At 36.7% G+C, this 21,262-nt stretch overlaps 1 protein-coding gene across 7 annotated transcripts in view; it reads right to left on the bottom strand.

Moving 5' to 3' along the window:
- Positions 1-7,787: 7,787 nt before the first annotated feature.
- FAM133A (family with sequence similarity 133 member A) overlaps positions 7,788-21,262 on the bottom strand; it is a 43,533-nt gene continuing 30,058 nt past the window's right edge. For 6 of the 7 annotated variants that reach the window (XM_044763697.2, XM_070502407.1, XM_070502408.1 and 3 more), the window contains one exon: positions 7,795-10,775. In XM_044763697.2, coding sequence (XP_044619632.1) covers positions 9,923-10,672 — 750 coding nt within the window. In that variant the 5' untranslated portion in view covers positions 10,673-10,775 and the 3' untranslated portion in view covers positions 7,795-9,922. Of the gene's footprint in view, positions 10,776-21,262 lie in introns of all 7 variants that reach the window. The other variant, XM_014852060.3, reaches the window with a different exon arrangement.

The raw sequence follows: 21,262 nt of genomic DNA, 5'->3' as shown, positions 1-21,262 counted from the left end.
TATGTTTCCAATTTTATGGCATTTTGGAAAAGGCAAAACTACAGAGACAGTAAAAAAATCAGTGATTACCAGGGGATAGGGGGAGGGAGGAATAAATAGGCAGAGCACAGAAGACTTTTAGGGCAGTGAAACTATTTTGTATAATATTATAATGGTGGATATATGTTATTACACATGTGTCGAGATCCACAGACTGTACAACACCAAGAGAGTACTCTAATGTAAACTATGGGTGATAATAATGTGTCAATGTAGATTTATCAATTGTAACAAATGTACTCCTCTGGTGCTTGATGTTGATAGTGGGGGAAGCTGTGTTTGGGGTGGGGGAGGAGTATATGTGAATTCTTTGTTCTTCTACTCAATTTTGCTGTGAACGTAAAACTTCTCTACAGATAAAGTCTATTAAAAATTATAAGAGATAGCTCAGATTCTCATGGTACCTGGTTTATACTGCTTTACCACGTCTCCCTCAAACACACCTATCACCTTATGAGGAGTTCCTTATGAGTAGCTAATGAGGAAAAAAAAAAAGCATGGGCCTGATTTACAGATGGACCTGCATGGTATGCCAATACCACCTAGAAAGAATAGCTGTGAAAGTCACCAGTGAAGGGAAATCCTTCCAGTGGGCAGATATTTGGTAGTATCTATGACTTTGCACATCAGTGGAAGGAGAGATTGTCTGAAGTATATATCTAGATCAATTCATGAGCAAAGGCTAACAGGTCTGTTAGGGATTTAGAAAGATCAGAAGTGAGCAATAAGTGACAAGGAAGTCCCAGGGGGAAGTATTTGGATAGACCTCTTAAAATGAGCTAAGAGTGTGAAGACACTCATAATCTATGCAAATACCAACCAGAGGGCATCCATGTTAGAGAAGGCTCTCAACAATTAGATGGACAAGATGCTCTTTTGGTTAGTCAACCTCTTTCCCCAGTCACCCTGATACTTATTCAATAGCCCCCCACACAAAGTATACACGGTGATAGGGATAGAGATTATGCATGGGTTCAACAATATAGTCTTTCCATTGCCAGACCTGACTTGGTTACCACCACTTCTGAGTGCCCAACCTGCTCACAGCAGAGGCCAACATTGAGCCCCTAATAATGGTATTTCAATGGACCAGCAGGCTATCTGATATCAGATTGATTACATTGGACCTTTCCTTTTTATGGAGGAGGCAACACTTTCTCCTTGATGGGATAGACATATATTCTGGATATGGATTTTCTTTCTTTATCTGGTAAGATTGTGCCTGCGCCACTGTTAACGGACTTAGAGAATGCCTTTATCGATTGCCATGGTATCTCATACAATATTAGCTCTAACCAGGGGACATAGTGTATAGCAAAGGGCTCACACCTATAGAATTCACTGGTTTTATTATGTGCCTTATGTGGGCTGCTGAAGATTCACTTGTTATGACAAATAGGAGAAAACAACATGCAGGTTTAGGATGCTGCTCTAAAGAATGTAATGTATGCACTACACCAGTGGCCAATAAATGGTACAATTTCTCCCATAACCAGGAACTAAGTGCTGGGTGGGAGTGGCCTTTCCTACTACCACAGCTCATAACATACTTGAAGAATTTTTGCTTCCATTCTCACAATCTTGGGCTTTGTGGGTTTGGAAATCCTAGTGTACAAGGGAGGAATACTTCCACCAGGAAACAAGGTATTGGGTTTGATGGTTGGGAAGCTGAGACTACTTCACAGCCTTTCTTGAGCTCTTCATGCCACTAAACCAATAGGCAAAGAAGGGAGTCACTGTACTGGACTAGGTTATTGATTCTAATTTTAGGGGCAAACTGAATTGTCACTACACAATGGGACAAAGAGGATTATGTTTGAAATCCAGGGGCTTCTCAGTTGGGCAAGGGAGTAACAAGAGCTACCCCCTCTTGTTACTCCCTTGCCCAATGGCAACAATCTGATAATGCAGGACAACAGGGCTCAGATCCTTCAGGAATGAAGGTTTGTTACACCCAACCAGGTAAAGAACCTCATCCACCTAGCTGCTGACAGAGGGTAAGGAGAGCATGGAATGGGAGAGTAAAGGCGGCTATGGTTACCAATTTAGTGTCATGAATAGCTACAGGGGAGAAAAATGTAGCACTATGCTTTATGTTCCTTTTTTCTCCTCCCCCACATTCTACCACTACTTTAATGAATTATGTCAGTAGTGGCTAATATTTTAGGTGGAGTATGATCAAAATGAAATCACTCTGCAGTGATATGGTAACTTGTGTGACTTCATGCAACCCCTTGAGGGGAGACACGAAATTTTCGCTCAGATGAAGGACAAGAATAGCGGCTGAGGTGCAAAAGGGGTGGGCAGTGCTGGGTATCTTTTATTTGCCCCACCAGTTCTACTCTCCACCCTTCTTGAACCTGCTCTGTGCCCCAGGAGGCTGACTTACATGGTCTATATCGATGAGATCCCATGACCTTTGATTTCCAGTTGGGTTCAGCTAATGGGGAATCAGACAAGAGAAGAAAGGAGGAACGTGAGATCAGGATATTTGTCCTCTGAACTGTCAGCTCAGGCTGACTGTGACCATGCTCAAGGTCCCCTTCTATACACAACTCTCACCTTCATCGTTCTAGTCCCTTCAGGCCTAGAAGTAGTAATAGGTCATTGTTACTAGCCTCGGGTTACTGCACTACCCCATGTGGTTCTCCTACATTCTGCCAACATCTTTGTAAATAGTCCTTTTGTAAATAAACCCTTTCAGATTATCCTAACTTGTGTGTGCCATCTGTTAAATGACTGCATCTCTGATTGATACAACCCTCTGGGCAGCGCTCTTGGTACAGCCTACTATCTATGATTGGGTGGGTATGTACCAGATGTCTATAGGCAGTCTTCACATGCACATATATGCACATTGGGGGTAATCAAATTTTCTCCCCTTACTTGATTGCAATTGTCTTTTAGAATTTGGTTGTTAAAGATTTATGCAATATTACAAGGGACTATTGGGCTTAGAGAAATCATTCATATGGGATTCTTGGTTAGGTCTAGAAATATATGGCCATCAGGCAGGAGCAGTGACTGCTTAATGGCCATAATATGCCTTTTTGTAAAGTTTCACATTTTTTGGTTGATATTTTTCTATTTTTATCTTGTTTTTACGTACTGAAATATTATGGAGGTTGTTTTCAGTTATACTAGGTCATGGATTTTATTCACTGGTTTCCTTCATGTTTGTGATAGATGTAATAGGGTTTTAATTATGGTTCCTCACTTTCTATTAAGCTTGTTGTACTCACAAAATCTTTATCTGAGTAAAGAGGCCACAATAAAGGAAAACATGTTCTTATGGATTATATCTGAAGATCTAGATAAATTAATTCTGTGAAGGTTGAGTTAGGAAGTAAACGGGATACATCTTAAAAACATATTTAGGTAAACTAATTGAATAAAGATTAGAATGTGAGGTGGATGGTTTGAAAATGAGATATATTGATAATTAAATAATTAAGCTATTTTGTTTCAGGGCACTAAAGACAAAAAGAGCATTATAATTACCTCTGTAAAAGGAGACAAATAATCTGCATCATAAAAACAAGACAGGAGAAAATGAAGTCTCAAAAAATACAGAAAATTTGTTTTACTATTTGCACTTTGGTGATAGATCACTGTAGACACATACACACATATGTAAGAATGGGGCAGGGTGGGTTGTGATATTGGGATGCAAGGGATGTCTGTTGCATTTGAAATGGAATAGATAGGAGTGGTTGAAAAGCTAGAGAGTTTTAACGCCTAAATATTTTCCACAGATTAACTCATTTAATTGTAGGGCTGCTGTGGAGCAGTCTGTCACCAAGGCCTGCACACTTAATCTCCACACTGTACTGCCTCTAAATTTGGCAGTAAGTGTTTTCACCTAAGTTTGCAAATTAAGTTTATGGCAAAAGCTGCAACATGGAGTAATCAAAACCAAATAACTTACACCAAGACCCTGTTTCACAGCATTTAACGTCAACTATATAATAACTGTGCTTAGGTAAAATGATTGGCAGCTAAGATCTGGCCTAGGTTCTGAGTTGGGATGGGAAAGAGGTAGTCTCATGGCTATCAATGGGCAGCTGCAATTGTCTATGTATAGGAAAGGCTTAGTACTACCCATATGAAAAGGAATTTCCAAGCCCAGAGACAAGGAAATATACATAAATACTTACTTTAAAAATATGCAGAAACAATCCTGCCAGGAGGTTGAGGAGGAGAGAATACAAAGTTCCTTTGTTTGGTGTGAGACTTGATTGCCTACAGTAGTTCTTCAGAGAGTAGGGGAGTCCTCTGGCCACACTAATGTATTTGATCCTCTAGGTTGATACAATGTTGTCAAAGGACAGGGGATGGGTAACAGGTGCAAAACCTTTAATTTTTAGTATAAGCTAAAAGTTTTTGGAGATAGCCTTTCAATTATTTCTGTGAAAAAGTTTTTTTGTGAAAGTAGTATGTAGTCAGACTGCTTAAGTAAAAAAATAAATAAAAGCTTCCTTGAGTTGTCGGTATTATTGTCTAAAGCTCTTTGATGCAATTTCATGGAGTCTAAAACTATCAGGGGATAGTCTGAATAGAGGGAACACTAACCTCATAGTCTGCAAGCCTGTCACACAGCAGGATGTACAAACCAAATGCAGAGACTCTCAAAGTATTCAGATTTTCCTTGTGTGGAGAATAAACTGGCTTTCACAAGGCCATGTTTTCACTGGCTATTTTTATTATTATTATTATTGTGTGTGTTCGTGAGGAAGATTGGCCTTGAGCTAATACCTGTTGCCAATCTTCCTCTTTTTGCTTGAGGAAGATGGTGGCTGAGGTAACATCTGTGCCAATCGTCCTCTATTTTATGTGGGATGCCACCACAGCATGGCTTGGTGAGCTGTGCTATGTCTGTGCCCAAGATCTGATCCCACGAACCCTGGGCCGCCAAAGTGGAGCACATGCACTTAAGTACTATGCCACCGGGCCAGCCCTTCACTGGCTATTTTTAGATAGTATTATTACTAAAAATATTTGGTCAAGATTTTTTGAAAAATGAAGTCCATCCAAATATTTTATGACTTAATATAACCATTTTAAGTACACAAATGGTTATTTTAATGGTTTAATAAGTTGGCTTCTATTTGTATTTCATAAGTTTCCATAGAGCTAAAGCATTTTGAGTTCTCAGGAAGATAGCAGAATGGGTGATCGTTTTGCAGTATATAAAATAATTCTGTAAACTTCATTTCAGCTCAAATTTAAGGAAAAAATAAAAAATATACTTCTTCTACATGAGCAACAGGATGCTAAAAATAACCAGCAATAAGATCATTTATGATGGCAATGTTATTAATAATGATAATCATTTGACTCTAGTAAACAGCTTCTGGGAAAAAGACATCTGAAAATACCATACAGAGTCCTTGATTATACCATTCAAAGTAGTAGCTTATTGGAGGGAATATTAGCATATCCATGCTCTCCCTAAAACAGTTCTACTCTTGTCAAGTTTCTGAGCACAAACTCATACTCATGTTGTGCTAATGTTATCAGCCTTCATCATAAAAATTGATCTGATTTCCTCTTATGAATCCTTATTTGAACATTTTACATCTATAAAATATAATCCTCCAAATATCCTGCTGTATAATCAGGAGTTTTAAAGCAGTGCAAGTCAGATTAATCATGCCCAGAATATCTAAGTATGGAAGGTGGTGTTTCTCCTGGTTCTAGCAGAAATTTGGTAAGACGCACTAGATTTTCTGTCATTTTATCTTGGTATAAACATTCTTGATACATGCTACAAATACATGACTCTTGAAAATATTATGCTAAGTGAAAGAAGCCAGCCACAAGAGACCACATACTATATAATTCCACTTATATGAAATGTCCAGAACAGGGAAATTGATAGAGACAGAAAATATGTGGGTAGTTGCTTAGGGCTGGGGAGGCTGGGAGGTGGAAAAGAGGATAGGATATGGAGTTTCTTTCTGAGGTGATTAAAATACCCTAACATTGATTGTGATTATGCTTGCAAATATCTGTGAGTATACTAAACAACACTGAACTGTATACTTTTAAAAGGTGAATTTTATGGTACGTGAATTATATCTCAATAAAGTTAAAAAAAGTGAGGCAGGGGCTTATACATAGCATTGGTACATTGCATGCATTCAGATTCTCCTTTGTCCCAGGGCCTGACCAACTAATTCAATTCAGTGAAAATCATGAGGCACCTATCATATGCAGAACACTGTGTACCATCCTTGCAAGAGACAAAAGATGAAACAGCCTCTATCTTTAAGGTTACAACGCAGTAGGGGGACGATGACATAACAAAAATGATAACAGTAATGACGATAGTGATAGTGATGATGATAGGAGGAGGAGGAAAAAGAAGAAATAACATTTATCGAGCATTTGCTATGTGCTAGGAACTTTGTTAAATGTTGTAAATACTATTTTGTCTTATTCTCACAACAATCTTAGAGACAGATCCTATTATTTTTCTGATTTTGTGTCTGAGGAAATTGAGGCACACAGAGATGAACTAACTCACTTAGTCACATATCAAGAAATGGTAAGGTGAGAATTTCAACCTAGTGCTTAGCCAAGAGCCAGTGCTCTTAACAACTAGAGTCCATTAATAAACACAAAATACATAATACAAGATGGATTCAGGTAAGTGTCACGAGAGAGTTAGTAAAAGTGATAGAGCCATTTGGAGAAAGAACACATCTTGTTTGTAGCTCAGGAAGGACTAGGAAAGTCAATTCTGTTCTAAAGTACACAGGTGTGTTTGAATGTTTGACTATAATCTTCATGAGTCCTGAAATAACTAAAAACCTACATCACAGATTAAATATTTCTTTTTTTTCTAAAATAAATCCAGTCAAACAGAAAATCACCTCAGAGTCACAATGTCAAAGGTACAATTTTCTCAAGATAAATTTATAATAAACAAAGGAACTATCACAAGATACAAAATCAGAACCTCAAATTTTATTCATTTTCCTTATCTCCAATCTAATCCTTTATCTGCAGCCTGAGAGCTTTCATATTCTTCTCTTTGTGCTTGCAATTACATTCCTAATCTATATTGTATTGATTTTTTTCCCCCTCTCTGGTCTACTTTCTTATCGACTTTCCCACTGCTTCCCTTCCCACAGTCAAAGTTAGTTGAATGTTATGGCTAAAGCTATTCTTTTTATGAATCACATAAAGCAAATCACTAATAACTTTAGTGCTTTTCACATAAAGGATAAATTATTTTGTTTTCAATCTAGAGGCTACATATTAAATGTTCACCTAAATCTATTTAATCTATTGTCATCTACATATTTCCACATCACTTTTCCCTACCATATTGTCTATACTTACATTTAAAAAATAGCATTCCCCTTTTCTCTCAAGTCCCCATGAGTGCTTTTTAAATTTCCTTCCCAAACCCCTTACTGGAAGACTGTTCAGGCTATAATCAGAGGAATAACAAAGTAATCTTACCTCCTAGACAGTCAGCATTGCTGATAAGCATGAAATATTATGGTAGACCACCCACTTCCTCAGTCATTACATAAAAGCCAGTGCAAATAAAATAATGTTTCTTTCTACTGTGGCATAAATGATCACCACCTCTGAATCAATCTGCAGACCACAGGAAGATGTGATAGAAGATAAGTGAGATATTTTATGTAAATAATGAAATAGACATTCTAGAGTTCTGTGTTATTACTCAAATTAGGTTAGCTGATGCTGAAGTAATAAAAAACACCTCAAATCTCAGTGGTTTAACACATAACAGTTTATTTCTCACTCTCAACGGTTCACTGCAAGTTCATCAGCTCTCCAGGGCAGGTCCCATACACACAGTGACTTAGAGATCCAGGCTGCATCCATCTTGTAAGTATACCATTTGGAGTACATTGCTTTCAGGTCACCATGGCAGGTAAAGAGAGAGCTGGAGGGTCATGCAGGACTTTTTGCTGCTCCATTATCAAAATGACACGTCACTTCTGTTTACAATCTCTCTGCTAGAAGTAATGAAATGGCATTGCCTAACTACAAGGGGCTGGAAAGTGAATGGGAGCACATGGATATTGATAAACTGTTAATGTCTTTGCCACATTCTAAAATAATATAAGCTTTTCCCATATTTTAATGAAAAACGATTTCAAAAAACTCTATATGGATACAAAATATCCCTTAAATATAATAGTTTTTATCAGTACATAGATATAGATATATTTTAGGAAACAGGTAAAGTTATGAAGCTTCAAGGTGATCTAGCATGGCAATACATTTATAATGTTCCAAGAACTTTACTGAGAGATTCTGGTATTTCAACAGCAAAAATTTGGGGAGCCAGTATGTTATTTATCTACTAGATGTTTTCTATCTTTATAATAATTTTACCTGTGATTCAAGAAAGCCAACATGAAATCATCTATTTAAAAAAAAATAGCTACTGATTCTATCATGCCAAAATAATTTGTACATATATTACAATTAGCACATCCTCTGTAACAGGTTTTTTTTGAGATATCAATTTATAATTCATATTACTCTGATATATAAAAATTTAAAGTAAAAATAATTTTCAACTCATTAGAGCATTAGTGGTAAATGTGAATGAGCAACAGACATGAGGCACCAAATCTTAGTAAAATATGACACAGGAAAATCAATGATGTCATTATCTCCTAAATTTAACTCTTATTTTAATTCAATATTAATGCTTAAGACAACAAAATTTTAAACAGCATACTTACTAAGATTTTGGCAGTAGCTTTATTAACAAGACACATAGTGTACTAGAGGTCTGGCACTCAACTTGGTTACAGTAAACCAGCTTCAATATGAAGGCATTAAATATTTTTTTTAAAACCTTCTTTTTACATGCTAAATATTTTGGCAAGTGTGCAAACATAGTAATGAAATTAATATAGTAGGATTAAGAAATTACAAACTTGAAACGTGTATCCTAAACATAAATCATATAAAAAAAAGGATTACTGGTTATATAGACTGTCCCTGGATAATCAAAACTTAACAGTATAAAACATGCAAAATATTTCAGAATCTTCATTAATCAAAAAATACCAGGGTCTATTTAAAATGATTCCCCTCCAAAGGGTACCAAAGGTAATTCAAATCATGTAACACTGTAATCCTAAATATTCTTCAGTAATGTTGAAGTAGAGGTAAATTTCATAGAATTGGGGGCTTACTTATACTGTAAATTCCTGTCTTTCTCGTTCACTTAAAGCAGCACACATTATTCCATAATTTCACTAAGTAAGAAAAGAATGGCTGCTGCACTGGCAAAAATAGAATGTGTAAGTATCAAAGGCACACTATTCAGCTAGCCAAAGTTATAGCAAACATTTTCCCCCACAAGCCCTTTCCCCATGTAAACAAAAGTTTATTAAGGAGAAAAGTAAAATAAAATACACATCATCAAAAGTAAGGATTTTGAGACATCAATGTTAAGTCCATGCTTCAAAAATGTCAACTATAGTCATCTGGATATTTCTGATTACATTTTAAAGATATATTCAAATTAGATACTTTTAACATTAGATACATTTTTTTGTCAAAATTATTTATTATCTAAAACATTTTACTCTAATTCCAAACATTTTAACCACTAGTATGACAACAGGGTTTTAGCTCTCAGAGGAATAAATCACTGGAAGAAAAAAACACACAGACAAAATCCTATACTTAAGCTGCAGGCAACAATTATGGCCCTTGCTGGCACAGTGGCATTTGACTGGCAACTCAAACTCGAGGAATAATTCTACTAACACAGGGAAATTCATACATTTTGGTAAATACGCCCTAACATTCACAGTTGAAATTTTCTTTAGATCTTCCTTTTTTTAATAGGAAAATCTTGCTTTTTATCTTAATATTATTCCGACTTGTGACTTGAACCTGACTTCTTTTTCTTCTTCTTACTATGTTTCTTGTGCTGTTTTTTTTTCTTCTTCTTTGCTTTTTCCATTGCTTTTTCTTGCTCTTCACATCTTCTCTTCTTTTTTGCTTGTACCTCCTCTTTATAATCTGATTCTGATGAGGACTCCGATGATAAAGGTTTATCCTCAGGATAAGTCTTCTTTCTTTTTTTGCTGAGACTTCTGACATCCTTTTCTTTCTCTGTTTCATCTTGTGACTTCTTTTTCTTTTTTACATATTCCTTGCTCTCTGACTCAGATTCATATGTAGAGCTTTGTGATGATTTGTGTGAACGATTCTTCTTTTTCTTTCTCTTTTTACCTTGTTTCTTTTCCTCATCTTCAGAATCTGAAGAACTGCTTGAAGAATCAGAGCTTGATGAAGAAGATGACGAAGACCGAGAAGACTTCTTCTTTTTCTTTTTCTTTCTCTCTCTTTTTTTGGATGAACTCTCATTTCCACTTAATAATTTCTCTCTGCTTTCTTCTAGTTCTTTCTTCCAATTCTCGTTCATTTTTTCTTCAAATTCAGCTAACGCCTTGGAGCCTTTCTTTTTATTTTCTAATTGTTTCTTCACTTCTTCCCATGTGGGCCTTGGTCGATTCAGATAATCTTGTATTGTTGGACCTGCAGATTGAGTTGGGCCCCTCCATCTGGCCATCGCTATAGGATTCATATATGCCACCCGATTATCTCGCTTCCCCATGGTGCCCGATGGTTCCCAGAGCAGACTCTCAGTTGCTAAGGAGAATAAAGATAGACATCCTCCTTAAATTCTGCATCTGCTGGTATAGCAAGTGGGTTCCATTCTGTGAGAGAAGCAGATGGAATGATTACAAATCACCTTAAAAATAAGACAAAATAAACATGTAAGCTTAATTGTTCACTATCACATAGTACAATAGAAATTGCATATTTGCATATTTTAGACATTGTGGTATGACTATAACATAAACTTAAAATGTATATACTTCATGTAAGGTTCTGACTATCTAAAATTTTTAATTACTATTTCCTTTTATATTGTATTACACCTTTTTTTCTTTCTTTAATTCTGCTTTAGATGGTATAAAAAGAAATTTCTATAGTTGAATTATATACCAGGCAGAAAAGTACAGCAGAATCCCTTCTATCTAGGTGTCATACCTGAAAAATCCTACTCCCTCAACTCTCACATCCAGTCCATTACTAAATCCTACTATTCAAACCTCCACAATAGGTCTCATATCCATTCACTTCTCTCCACACATATTGTCATCAACTTAGTCCAGGCTCTATCATCTCTCCCCTGGACTATTAATGTCTAATATTTATTAAGTGTTTATTATCTGCCAGGGACTACTCACTGTTTTGCAATGGATTATCTCATTAAATCTCTAGACTAATCCTATTACCTCTATTTCACGGAGAATTTGAGTAACTTGAACAAAGTAACAGCTAATAAATGGTAAAACCAGGATTTAAACCAAGGTAGCCTGACTCCAAACCTTGCATACCTAGCACAACACTATATTGGCTCCTTAAATCAACTTCTTAATTGATAGCCCTATTATTACCATTACTCTCTTACATTCCAGTCCAGTTGGATCTTAAAATACTCCAGTGGCTTTACATTATAATGAGAATTAAATCCAAACTCCAATAAAGGTCCTATTTGATCTGTCCTGTTTAACTCTCTTAGTTTCATCTAGAGTCACTCATCCTTTTTCTCAATTCTATCTTCTCCAGTCCTCTCTTGGTTTCTGGAACACGCTAAGCTCCACTGCATCTTTCAGGTCTCAGTCTAAATGTGAATTCCTCAGAAAGGCAATTATTAGGTTGAACTATATAAAATTGACAATTATACAGGACAAAAGCAGTCAAATACCAGCAATTTCATATGGCTCAACCTTGTATTAAAGTATGTTGCAGGGTACGTATCTACCCCTCATATTCATTATTCTGTAGGCTAGTTCCTTGTTTCTTTTATTCATAGTACTTAGTAAATTGGTGCTTATTTTATTTGTCTGTATTTGGATGCGTGTGTGTGTGTGTGTATGTGTACCCACTGCTAAATATAATGCCAAGAAAGGTAAAGGCCATGTTTGATGTGCCTTATTCACCATAGTGTTCCCAAAATTTAATATAGCATCTGGGCCACACTAAGTACTTAATAAATATTTGCTCAATGATAAACAAACAATGAATGGATAGATGGATGGATGGCTTACTCTGGGAGAGAGGGGCATTCAGAGAAGCCTCCTGGAGTTGGTGATGTCTGTATAAGATTTTGAACCATAAATAGGAGTTCACCCAGGAAATGAAGAAATGAAGGACATTCCAGGCAGAGGAAACAATATGTGAAAAAACAGAGGAATCTCAAAGAGCACCATGTATATAGTGTTGATGGAGCCTAAAGTGCAAGAGAGCAGTGGCAGGAGGTGAGGCTGCATAGACAGAAAATAGCCTGATCACAGAGGTCATCTTAGGTCATTTTAAAATCTTGCATTTGTTCTATAGTTGTTAGGAAGCCAACAAAGTCTTTTACATAGGAGAGAAAGATGATCAGACATACGGTGGATCTTTCTGTCAGCCTACATCCTGACTCTTGACTCTTTAAGTCAACCTAACATACCTACCCATCATAAGCTCAATGCCACAAATGTTACAGTGATTCTTGGTGATAGTTTCTTCCATTTGATTTGTTGTGTTCTTCATCTTATTCTCCTTACCCTTCAGTTTGGTCCAGCTTCTCTTAGTTCTTTCTGTCATTTTCATTCTTACTGCTACTCCAAAGATCTGTCAAATATCATTGTTTCTCTGACTTGATTATCAAAAGCGCTTAGGGACTTTAGTTCATATTTAACTTGTGGTTCTCTCTGCTACTGGACACTTAGAATAGCATAATCCACTAAAACTTCAGTTCCTTGAGACCTATTTCTGACATCATCTAGAAAGATATGCAAAGGCCAGTTCACAAAGACTTTGGATGTGATGCTAAGGAGGTTGGAATTTATTCTTTAGGACTTACAGTGAAGCTAATGGGGAGATATTGACTATTTTAAACAGGACAGTGATATGGTCATATTTGATTGTTTAAGAGACAATTATTTTACAGCACGAAAGATGGATTGGAGGCATATAAGACTGAAGGCAATGAGATCATTTAAGACAAGACAAGGCAGACAAGAAATGACAGAGTCTGAACTAAAAACAGTGGCACTGTGAATGAAAAGAGGAGGGAGGATTCTGGAAAGATAGTGGTACAGGAGGACTCTGAACTCACCTCCTCCCACGGACACAACAAATCTATAATTACTTGTGGAACAATTACCTCTGAGAAAGATCTGGAAACTGGATTAATAGGACCCCCACAACAAAGTACAACACTGACAGGGGTGGAAGGGGCAGAAATAAACCTGTGCTGAGGAAAAGATCACATCCTAGCCACAGTGCTTCATGGCCGGGAGCAATCTTAAAGATATGAAGCTTCTCCCAGAGGAACAGGAGGATCTGAGCAGGAGATCTATGCCACAATAGGTATCCCAGCCTTTAGATTCAGTACAACTGAGATGAGTTCCCATAATACGTGGCCTTGCTGGTTTTCAAAACCAATGAGGAATACTCCCAGAAAACTATCAAACTCAAGAAAGAGAAAAGCCTACTCTCAAAGGGCTCACACACAGATTTACCTGATCCAGAAACCAACACAAAAACCACACAAATAAAGATGCATAGTCCTTTGGTAAAAGAGAATCACTTGCTAAGCTCTGAGTGTATCTCAGAGAGACAGGAAGAGGCTAGGACCACTCCCCCAGGGACTGAGACACTAGTGGCAGCCATTATTGTGACCTGCTGACACAGATGCTGGCAGTTGCCAGTGGATTTCTTCCTCTGGCCTGTTAGCACAGGCATTTGCCCCACCCACTAGTGCACTGATTTAATCCAGTGCAGCTAGGCTAGGCAGCCCACCCTAGGGACTGGCCTTGCCCACCAGCAAGCCTGCAGGGAACTGGTGGGCCCATGGATATGAGGTGCATGGGACCTCTGAAGTGGGGCAAGTGGGTCTGCCCTGGTGGTGTGTGTGAGTCTGTGGGTGGTGGGGCACGTCAAACACAGCTGACTTGTGCTCCTGGCCAACTCAAACAGCCACACAGGGGTCTGCCCCACCTTCCAATACCTGAAACCATCCTGTGTTGCAATGCCTGGGTCTGGTCCCACCCATCTGTGCTCCTGAGAGAGTTGAGAACAACCTCACACCACTGAGAGCCTCACTGGAGGCCAGCAGAAACTGCAAGCCCCTGAGCCTAGCAACCAGCCATGCTGCGGGCCTGACTCACTTAACAACTAAACAGTAGCAGTTGTGTGCTATTAGACCTTGCAGCCAGCTGTGCTGTGGCTCTCTCTGCCCAATAAAGTGACTAAAGTGACCATAGCAGTGGCATGTGGCTGAGCCTTACAGCCAGCTGGCCCAGGGACCAGCCTAGCCTACCTGTATGCCAGTAGCAAGAGCAACCCCGCCACAACAGAAGCACACACGTAGCCCACACAAGGGACACTCCTGGAACATCTTAAACAAGTGATAAGAGGAAAGTGCACTGCTAGGCCCCATAGGCCATCTCGTACATAAAGCCACATATCTAAGATTGGGAGACATAGCTGATCTACCTAATACATAGATATAAGTACAGAGAAGCAGGCAAAATGAGGAGACAAAGGAATATGTTCCAAATAAGGGAACAGGACAAATCCTCAGAAAAAGAACTAAATGAAACAGAGATAAACAATCTACCTGAGAAGGAGTACAAACTAATAGTCATAAGGATATTCACTGATCTTGGGAGAAGAATAGAAGAACACAGTGAGAACTTCAACAAAGAACTGTAAAATATAAAAAAAGAACCAATCAAAACTGAAGAATACAATAATGGAAATGAAAAATTTACTAGAGGGAATCAATAGCAGAGTAGACGACAGAAGAATGAATCAGTGATCTGGATGAAAGAGCAAAGGAAATCACCCAAATGGAACAGAAAAAAGAAAAAAGAATGAAGACAGTATAAGGCACCTCTGGGACAACATCAAGCATACTAACATCCATATTATAAGTATCCCAGAAGGAGAATAGAAAGACAAAGGGGCAGAGTACCTATTTGAAGAAATAATAGCTGAAAACTTCTTTAACCTAAGGAAAGAAACAGATGTCCAGCTACAAGCAGCATAGAGAGCAGCAAACAAGATGAATCCAAAGGGCCCACACCAAGACACATTATAATTAAAATGTCAAGAATTAAATATAAAGAGAGAATCCTAAAAGCTGCAAGAGGAAGGCAACAAGTTACACACAAAAGAAACCCCATAAGGGTATTAATTGACTTCTAGAAGGGAGTGGTAAGATATATTCAAAGTGCTGAAAGGAAAAAACCTGCAGCCAAGAATATGCTACTTGGTTAGGTTACCATTCAGAATGGAAGGAAAGCTAAAGAGTTTTCCAGACAAGCAAATACTATAGGAGTTTACCACCACTAAACCAGCCCTTAAAAGAAATGTTGAAGGGACTTATTTAAGTGGAAAAGAAAAGACCACAAGTAGGAATAGAAAAATTATCAAAGGAAAAAATGGTAAAGGGAAATATATAGTAAGATAGTGTATCAACTACCTATAAAACTAGCATGAAGGTCAAAAGACAAAAGTACTAAAAATATCTATCTCTATGATAAGAGGTTAAGGGATACACACACACAGAATACCTTAAATATGATATCAAAAACATAAAATGTGGGGGGAGGGAAGTAAAAGCATAGGGCTTTTAATAAAAGGTCAAACTTGAGACCATCAACTTAATATAGATTGCTATTTACCTAGGTTATTTTATATGAACCTCATGGTAATCACAAACCAGAAATGTATTATGAATACAAAAAACAAAGAGAAAGGAAACCAAACATAATTCTAAAGAGAGTCATAAAATCACAAAGGAAGAGAACAAGAGAAGAAGAAAGGAACAGAGAACTACCAAAACACTCAGAAAAAAAGTAACAAAATGGTAATAAGTACATATTTATCAAGTTATTTTATTTTTTTATTCTTTTTTATTGTGGCAACAGTGGTTTATAATGTTATATAAATTTCAGGTGTATATCATTATATATTTCTATTTCTGTGTAGATTACAACATATTCACCACCCAAAGACTAATTTCAATCCATTGATAACTACTTTAAATGTCAATGGACTAAATGCTCCCATCAAAAGATATAGAGTGGCTGAATGGAGAAAAAAACAAGACCCATAGATATGCTGCATACAAGAGACATACTTCAGACCTAAAGACACTAACAAACTGAAAGTGAAGGGATGAATAAAGATGCTCCATGCAAATGGCAATGAAAAGAAAGATGGGGTAGCAATATTTATATCAGAAAAAATAGACTTTAAAACAAAAACTGCAACAAGAGACAAAGAAGGGCACAACATAATGATGAAGGGAACAATTCAACAAGAGGATCTAACACTGGTAAATATCTATGAACTCAACATAGGAGTACCTAAATATATAAAGCAATTACCAACAGCAACAAAAGGAAAAATAGACAGCAACACAATAACACTCCACTTATATCAATGGATAGATCATCCAAAGGGATATCAATAAGGAAACATTAGCCTTAAATGACACATTAGACCAGGTGGATTTAGTAGATACATATAGAATATTTCTTCTAAAAACTGCAGAATATACATTCTCTTCAAATGTGTCTGGAACATTGTCCAGGATAGATTGCATATTAGGCTACAAAACAAGTCTGAATAAATTTCAGAAGATTTAAATAATACCAACCATCTTTTCTGACTTCAACACTATAAAATTAGACATCAACTACAAGAATAAAACTGGAAAAGCCACAAATATGTGATGATTAAACAAAATGCTACTGAACAACTATTGGGTCAACAAAGAAATCAAAGGATCAATTAAAAAATACCTGGAGACAAATGAAAGTGAAAATGCAACATGCCAAAATTCATGGAATACAGCAAAAGTGGTACAAAGGAGGAAGTAAATAGCAACACAGGCCTACCTCAAGAAACAAGAGGGGCCAGCTCCATGGTATAGTGGTTAAGTTCAGCACACTTCACTTTGGTGGCCCAGGTTCACAGTTCAGATCCTGGGCACAGACCTATACCACTTGTCATGCTATGCCAGCAACCCACTTATAAAGTAGAGGAAGATTGGCACAGATGTTAGCTCAGGGCTAATTTTCCTCAGCAAAAACAAACAAATTAAAAAAAAATCTCAAATAAATAATATAATAGTACACCTAAAGGAACTAGGAAAAGAAGGACAAACCCAAAATCAGTAGAAGGAAGGTAATAGTAAAAATCAGAGCAGAAATAAGTGAAATAGATACTAAAAAAATAGAAAAAATCAATGAACCTAAGAGCTGGTTCTTTGAAAAGATAAACAAAATTGACAAACCTTTAGCTAGACTCACCAAGAAAAAAAGAGAGAAGGCTCAAAAAAACAAAATCAGAAATGAAAGAGGAGAAATTACAACAGACACCACAGAAATACAAAGGATTATAAGAGAACATTATGAAAAGCTATACACCAACAAATTGGATAATCTAGGAGAAATGGATAAGTTATTAGAATCATACCACCTTCCAAAACTGATCAGGAAGAAATAGAGAATCTGAATAGACTGATCACCAGTAAGGAGATTGAAATAGTAACGAAAAACCTCCCCAAAACAAAAGTCCATGAAAACATATATAAAGATATAGGCACCCTTATGCTCAGAGCAGCATTATTCACAACAGACAAGAGTTAGAAACAACCTAAGTGCCCATTAATGGATAAATGGATAAAGAAGATGTGGTATATATACACAATGGAATACTAATCAGCCAGAAAAAAGATGAAATCTTGCGATTTGTGACAACATAGATGGACCTTGAGGGTATTACGCTAAATGAAATAAGTCAGATGGAGAAAGTCAAATACTACATGATTTCACTCATAAGTGGAAGAAAAAAACCCCACAAACACAGAGATACAGAAATTACATTGGTTGTTACCAGAGGGGAAGAGGAGAGGGAGGAGGGTAAAAAGGGCAATAGGGCACATGTGTAAGGTGACAGATGGTAATTACTCTTTGGGTGGTGAACATGATGGAGTCCACACAAAAATCGAAAATAATGACGTACACCTGAAATTTATATAATGTTATAAACCAATGTTACCTCAATAAAAGTAAATAAATCCATAAAAAAAGAAAAGAAGGGAATATATATGAGACATGTTAAGGAGATTTTACTAAAATTAATGACCAATTGGATACAAAGGATGAGGGATAGAAAGGAATGTAGGACAAGGTTCTGGCTTGTGAAACTAGATAAAAGGCAATGCCAATAACTAGGTAATATAGGAAATGGCACAGACTTTGAGAAAAGGTCTAGGTTCAGTACTGGATTCATAAAGTTTGAGGTGCCTGTGAGACATCTGAATGAATCTGTGTGTAGGAAATCGGATGTACGAGTGTTGGCATTCTGGAATGTAAACTGAGTTAGAGATAAAGGATTGACAGTCACTGAGTGACAGCTAAAGTCATGAGAGAAAATTAAATTAACTTGGGGAGGATTTTCAAGTGAAAAGTGTTCGAGCACTGGATCCAACTTAACACCAACACGCAAGGGGTAGGCAGAGAAAGTAAAGCCTAAAAAGAACACTTCAGAAAATTAGCCAGAGTGGTAAGAGCTAGAACAGTATCAGAAGAAAAAGTCACAGAAATACAGAGGGAGAATAAAGTTTCAAGGTAAGGACCATAATTCTCAAAGGAGTATGTTCATGAATTTCATTTGAGCAATTATTAAATATCAAAATTTTGGGAAAAAACGTAGATGTCCATCAATAACGAACAGGTTATATAAATTATAGTATATGTATACAATGAAATACTATATCCACAACATGTTGTTGAGTGAAAAGTTCACCAAATGTAAACACTGGTTATCTCTGCATATTGGGGAGGCATTATTTCCTTTTGTATGTTTTCCTATAATGTTTACATTTTCTACAATGAGCAAGTATTATCTTTATCTTTAAAAAATCCAGAAAATGAAAGATGTCATGGACAAGAATAGTAAATGCAGCAGACAGGTCAAGTAAGATAAAATCTGAAAATGTACATTATATTTGGCTATAAAGAAATCACTAGTAACCTTTGCTAATGAAATTTCAATTAAATAGTGAGGGCAGAAGCCAGAGGACAGTGGGTTGAAGACTAAATGGGAGGTGAGAAACTAGAGACATAGGGTACATAAACTCATTTTAGAAAAAAAGTAGAGAGATAAGAAGGTAACTATAATGAGGGATGCAGTAGTAAAGAAAATGATTTTTTTGTTGTTTGTATCATAAAGAAACTTGAACATATTCACAGGGTGACAAGAAGGATAAAGTATAAAGAGAAAAAGTTTTAAGAAGATAGGAATGAGAGAGAATAACTGATGTGGCAAAACCACAGAGAAAACAGAGAGGAATCAAATTAAAGTCACAGGCAGATGATGCGTTTTCTTGCAAGAGCAGAGGCAAAATACAAAGAAAGAGTATGGGTGCAGGTTTTTCCTTTTTTTGGTGAGGGGAGCGATGAAAGGGAGAAAGTTGATGCATTTCTCACATAATAGCCCTCATCTTCACTCAATGGTAGGTTCCAAGGTCATCTGTTAAAATTAAGGCAGGTTGAGGTAGCATAGGAGTTTTGAGACCAATAATTAAAATTTGAACAACTGCAGAGGAGAATGGGAGAGGGTGCTGACACCAGACAAGTGTTGTAGAAGGCCTTCGGAACTTCAGACTCTGTGTTCTTTACTCAGAAGATAAAGCACACTGAGAAAAGAGAAAAAGTATCAACAACAAAGTCTCATGATCAAATATACTTTGTTTTAAAAGCATTGTGGTTTCCTTCTGTTTCTATTATAGAAGATAAACTTGATTTTCTGTATCTTTATTTATTTGCATGAACTACACTATTTTTTATTTTGTATAAAGATTAAATACAAATTATGAGAGCCTTGCTGGTAATCTGGGTGTTGTAACAGTTATTTGTTCATTCATTCTTACAACAACTCCCTTTTGATCATCTCTTATGTACCAGATACTAATGTTATATGCCATGGAGATAATGGTCTAGTAAAGGTTAACAGTCATTACACGAATATCAAGAAAATGAGCATATAATTATAATTGTGGTTAGAATGATAAAGTACAGGATGCTATGAAAGGTATAATGAGAGACCTAATTCAGAATGGAACGTCAACTCTGAGAAATTAACACAGCATTTGAGATCTGATAGATAAATCAGAGCCAGCCAGATGAAGGGGTTAAACAGGATGGGAGTAATAAAAGAGAATGTTCCAAGCAGAAGAAATATCAGATGCTAAGGTCCTGAGGTGAAAAGGAAAGGCCAAAAACAATGAAAAATATTTGCATTATTACACTGTTGTAAACCAGTCATCACATCAATTTCTCCTTCTTGAAAGTGATTGTATCTATGCCATTTTTTATTGAACATCCTCAGGCAAAAGTCACTAAGAATTTAAGCTAGTTAAAAGCATATTTTAATGTTTCACAGTGTAATTTTTATTGTAAATATCACTAAGGTTATTTATTTATTTATTTATTCTTGCTGAGGAAGATTTACCCTAAGCTAACATCAATTGCCAATCTTCTTTTTTGTACATGAGCCACCACCACAGCATGGCCACTGACAGACGAGTGATGTAGGTTTGCACCCAGGAACTGAACCCAGGGCACCAAAGCAGAGTGTGCAGAACTTAACCACTCGTTCACTGGAGCTGGCCCACTGGAGCTGGTTAGTTATTTTAGAGATCTTACTCTGTTTTACAAATCATTTCATTGAATTTTCAGTGATATGTGTAACTGTGGATGAATCCTCACAGACACACGCATGCCCTTCAGTTGAAAATCCTTTCCAAAATAGTTGGCAATCACGCCAAGTTTTAATCTGAAGCATCTAACTCTTCTGAAAGGTCTGGATATTTGAATGAGACCCCTATAAAAAGAAACTTAATGTTCTTTGTTCACACTAGCTAATGTAAGTTTAAGTACCACACTAGTGAAACAAATGCCTCTTACAAAGCTACTTAAAGGATTTAAGATAGTAAGGAGTCTATTAAATTATAAAATAATAATAATTTGCACATATATACTAACAATACCTTTAATTATCACACTACGTTTTGCCATTTGTTATTGAATAATAACATAGTGAACAGCCACAGCACAATCTAATT

The sequence above is a fragment of the Equus asinus genome, chromosome X (assembly GCF_041296235.1).
Source record: "Equus asinus isolate D_3611 breed Donkey chromosome X, EquAss-T2T_v2, whole genome shotgun sequence".
NCBI classification, from domain to species: Eukaryota; Metazoa; Chordata; class Mammalia; order Perissodactyla; family Equidae; genus Equus; species Equus asinus.
Note: the sequence above shows the minus strand (reverse complement) of the source record. Positions and strands in the feature narration are given on the sequence as shown.